At 36.1% G+C, this 4,909-nt stretch overlaps 1 protein-coding gene across 1 annotated transcript in view; it reads right to left on the reverse strand.

Moving 5' to 3' along the window:
- Positions 1–4,909, reverse strand: part of Tomm70 (translocase of outer mitochondrial membrane 70) — a 44,112-nt gene that overhangs the window by 6,619 nt on the left and 32,584 nt on the right. Inside the window, 2 exon segments of the mRNA XM_010639627.3 lie at positions 964–1,071; positions 2,779–2,913. Coding sequence (XP_010637929.1) covers positions 964–1,071; positions 2,779–2,913 — 243 coding nt within the window.

Genomic DNA, 4,909 nt, shown 5'->3' on the forward strand with positions numbered 1-4,909 from the left:
CCCAAAAAAACCCACCCCCAAACAAAAACAAAACAAACAGACAAACAGAAGTATATATATAGCGCCGGATGTGGTGGCGCACGCCTGTAATCCCAGCACTCAGGAGGCTGAGGCAGGAGGATCACTGAGTTCCAGGCCAGTCTCAACTACAAAGTGAGACCCTGTCTCAAAACAAACAAACAAACAAAAGTATGTGTGTGTGTGTGTGTGTGTGTGTGTGTGTGTGTATTTACATGTATTTGTATACATACACGTATACATACACATTTGGCAGTATTATCAAGTCCAGGGGTGCTCTACTCAGCTACATTACCAGAATGTAATTTTTATTTTTTAATTTTGAGGCACAGACTTGTCAAGTTGCCATGAACTTATGATCCTCCTGCCTCAGTCTCCTAGTAGAAAAGGAAAACAGTAAAGTCTTTTCAGGAATCTGGGTATAGGGTAACTGGAAGTACTTAATTTTACTTGAAATGGACTTACTGTACTTTTTTAGCTTTGTGTTTTTGAATAATAAGAAACAACTCTTGGGGCTCGGGATTTAGCTCAGTAGTTCCACTACCTGCCTCAGAAGCGCAAGGACCCAAGTTCGATCCCCGGTACCAAAAAAGAAGAAGAAGAAGAAGAAGAAAAAAAGAAACAACTCTATAAAGAAGAGATAAAAGAGCAGTTATGTGGTATCATGATTATAAACTGTTTGAATTTCTGTTCAGATTTATTGTAGAGAAGTAGGGAGGCTAGTTCTGTTTAGAGGAGTGTAAACTTAGGGACAAAGATTTATTAGTATGAAATCAAATATCCAGAGAAATGTAAGAGCTAATATTAACATTACATGCTAACATGTACGCCCTGTAGTCATGTGTTTGGGGAAAACAGCTGACGAGATAGACCATGATATGCATCTTTGTTGATACTGGGAAACAAAACTGATGTTTAGGACTTATAAAAGACAGAAATACCTACCAATGCAAAACATTTCTGAGCTTGCGCCAGAGCAGACTCAGGCCGCAATCTAATACATTCATCGAAGTCTGTCACTGCTTCTTCAACTTGATCAAGCAGTATTTTCAGCTAAGGAAAAAAAACAAGAACAAAAACAAATACCCGCATATAAGTAAATGTAATTCAAAATAAATTCACTAGTTAAGTATGTGTCATGTTTCTTCTGTTACAGCTAATGCTCAGTATGTAACAAAAGAACTTCTTTATAGAAACAAAGAACTAGAAAATCCTATATAAATATATATTTTTTGGTACTGGGGATCAAACTCAGGACCTTGAGCTTACAAGGCAGGCAGCAGAACCACTGAGCTTAAATCCCCAGCCCGAAAATCCTATAATTTTAAAGGAAATATCGTGGAATGTGAAATTGGTGTCCATTTCTTTAAAAAGGGCAATATAAATCTGCCATTTTTTCCTCTGTAATTTTGATTATTAAGGAAGAAACTTTTTCTAGAAAATGAAACAATTCTCTACTATTTAATTTCAAAGCAGAGCTGATAACAGATAATTATTTTTCAATTTTTCTTTTTCAGACAGAGTCCAGTTATATAGTTCTGGCTTGCCTCAAACTCTCAATGTTCCTCCTGCCTCAGCCTCCTGAGTGCCGGGATTACAGGCATACACTACTATGCCTGGTTCAAATTACTTTTAACACACTACCAGTAAAGATGAAAATGTCAAGAAATTTGAGAGGTTATCTCAACACTATCCTCTAAGAAGAGAAATTAGTAGGTAAAATTCTCTATTAGAAAGAACTTCAGGGCTGCGGATTTAGCTCAGTGGTTTGGTGGCCTGCCTAGCAAGCGCAAAGACCAGAGTTCAATCCCTGGTACCAAAATAGAAAGAACTTCAGGTTTACTGTTATATGGATAGCCCAGACTTTCTCCTACAATGCATTCTAAAAGCCATGTTAAGCAAATTAGTCGTATTTTTCCATGTGATGCTATAATTGAGAAATTTCTTCTTTATATATTTTTCTTACAAAAAACCCTAATATGCCTATCATAAAACTACATTCAGAGGAGTTTTTTTTTTCTTTGGTACCCGGGATTAAACTTGGGTCCGTGTACTTGCAAGGCAGGCTACCTTGTCAGCATTTTTTATTTTTTATTTTTAATTTAGAGTGGTGGAATCACTGAGCTAAATCGCTGGCCTGAGTTTTTTTTCGCCTTTACTACTTGGAGTCCAGGCTAGTATTTCCTTACAGTATGAAGTTCAGCCAGGTAATGCGGTACATGCCTCTAATCCTAGCACTTAGGAGGCCGAGGCAGAAGGATGGCTAACAGTTTGAGGCCAAGTTCAAGGCCAGGTTGAACTACATAGCAAGACCTTGTCTCCAAATTAAAACACCACCAACCCAGCCCAGAAAAATCATCCTATTGATTCTGACATAAATTCAAAATGCTTACTGTTATTTTTACCAACTGAAAAACCTATGAACCAGGATACCTGAAACACAAACTGGAAAGCAACATTTTTTTGCTTCTTTTTCCCTAAGTATCAAAGTTGTGAAGACAAATGTTCAAAGCAGAACTAAACAAAGGCCAATCCAAACTATAAACTATGATATATGAAATGATATAAGAAAAGAAGAAAGTACAAAAACGGTCATCAAATAGCTCAATCCATACATCAGAATTCTAGGTATAAAAGTTGACTTACGTGGGCCAGGGATTTGGCTCAGTGGTTCCGCCACCAGCTTTGCAAGTGCAAGGGCCTGAGCTCGATCCCTGGTACCAAAAAGCAGAAAAAACAAAACAAAACAAACTGACTTACCTGTCCTCGGTGGTGATAAACATCTGCATTCTGAGGATCAATGTCAGCAGCCATGTTAAAATCCTGAGTAGACAGCAAAGGCTGCTGCTGTTGCATGTACATGCTGCCTCTTTTGATGAGGGCATTTGCTCGAAGCTACATCCCAAAAAGAGAAATGATTCAGCATTATTTCTTTTTTTCTAATTTAGTTTTCTGAACAAGTTTTTTTTTGAACTGATATAATATACATGCTACAAGGCTGGCCTTTAAAAATATACATAAATACTGAGCTGTGCACTGATTAACACTAATTCCAGAATATTTTCATTATTCCCAAAATAAACCCCATACACATTAGTAGTTATTCCCCATTCCCCATTCCTTTGACCATGGAAAGTATCAATCTCTTTTCTGTTTCTATGGATTGGTACATTTTGAATATTATATATAGTATATAGCCTTTTGTCTGGAATTTTTTTCATTACATATTTCTTCAAAGTTCACCCATGTTATGGCATGTATTAATACTATATTCTTTATAGCTGAATATTGCATTTTATAAATATACCACTTATACCATTTTATAAGTATAGGTTTTATACATTAGCTGATGGACATTTGTTTTTTTTCTACCTTTTGGCTATCATGAATAATGAATGCTGCTATGAATATTAATGTACATTTTTGTGTTAATGTATATATTCAACTCTCTTGGGTATAAACCTAGAAGTGGAATTGTTGGATTACAAAGTAACTATATGCTTAACTGTCAGTATAATTTCCCAAGAGGTTTTATTTAAGCCTTCACATTTCCATCAGTAATGCAGGGGAGTTCCTCTTTCTCTATGTTCTCACCAACATTTGTTACTGTCCATCTTTCTGAAGTTATATCTCATTTACAATTTCCTAAAGGCTAATGATGTTAAGCATAATTTCATGTTATACTGGTCATTTATTATATATTCTGTGGAGACATGTCTATTCAGATCTTTTGCCCATTTCCAAAGTGGTCTTTTTACTATTGAATTCTGAGTGGTTTATTCTGTATTACAAGCTCCTTATCAGATCAGATAAGTGATTTATGAATATTTTCTCCCATTCTGTGGAAGGTTGTTTTTCTCAATGGTGTCCTTTCAAGCAAAAAAAAAAAAAAAAAAAAAAAAAATTTTTTTTTGGTACTGGGGATTGAACTCGGGTCCTTGTGCTTGTAAGGCAGGTAGCAGAACCACTGAGCTAAATCCCCAGCCCTAAAAAATTTAAATTCTGACAAAGTCCAATTTATGTTCTTTTGGGAGGGGGCACCTAAGCTTTTGGTGCCTTATCTCAGAAAACTATACAAGGAAACAAATATTAACTCCTGTTTTCTTCTGAGTTTTATATAGTTATAGCTCTTACATTTGTCTTTGACCCACTTTGGGATAAGTTTTATATATGTCACAGACATCATTACAACTTGCTATTAAAAGGAAAACTTACAGCTGAGTGTTGTGGTATATGCCTATAATTCTAGCACTTTGGGAAACTGAGGCAGGAGGACTGCAAATCTGAGCCAAGCCTGGGGCAACTTAGCAAAACGCTGTCTCAGAAAATAAAACATTTTAAAAATGGGGCTTGAGATGCAGCAGAGTGCAAGCAAAGGTTCTGGGTTTAATCCCCAGTAGTGTGTGTGTGTGTGTGTGTGTGTGTGTGTGTGTGTGTGTGTATGGAGGGGGGTAATCAAGAAAACGCATTTCTTCTTTCAAATTTTGTTCAAAGCATTAACACACACACACTCCATTAAAAAAAATACACACACACACACACACACACACACGAGGAAAGAAAAGAAATAGTATGATGTTTTTTCAATAGATGGTGTTACTCTCACATGGGGGACCCTAGAGGATGTTGTATGTCTCAGAAAACCCACTTATATTGCAGGCCTCTAGAGAAGAAATTGAAAATGCTTGTGCAGCAATCTCAATGATTAAGGCTATCCAAGCAGCAATATATAAATAAATGTCCAGAAACTAATGGCTACAACTTTGCACGTCTTCTAATGTAAAGGCCAAAGGTAATTTATATTAATCTCATAATGTCTTAATAAATTAAGTATTAAAATATTTTTACAAGTTTTTATTTTCCTGATGTGTATATGCTTTTTTGGCAGACT

Source organism: Fukomys damarensis, unplaced genomic scaffold, assembly GCF_012274545.1.
Source record: "Fukomys damarensis isolate Sample0158 unplaced genomic scaffold, DMR_v1.0_HiC HiC_scaffold_24, whole genome shotgun sequence".
In the NCBI taxonomy this organism is placed as follows: domain Eukaryota; kingdom Metazoa; phylum Chordata; class Mammalia; order Rodentia; family Bathyergidae; genus Fukomys; species Fukomys damarensis.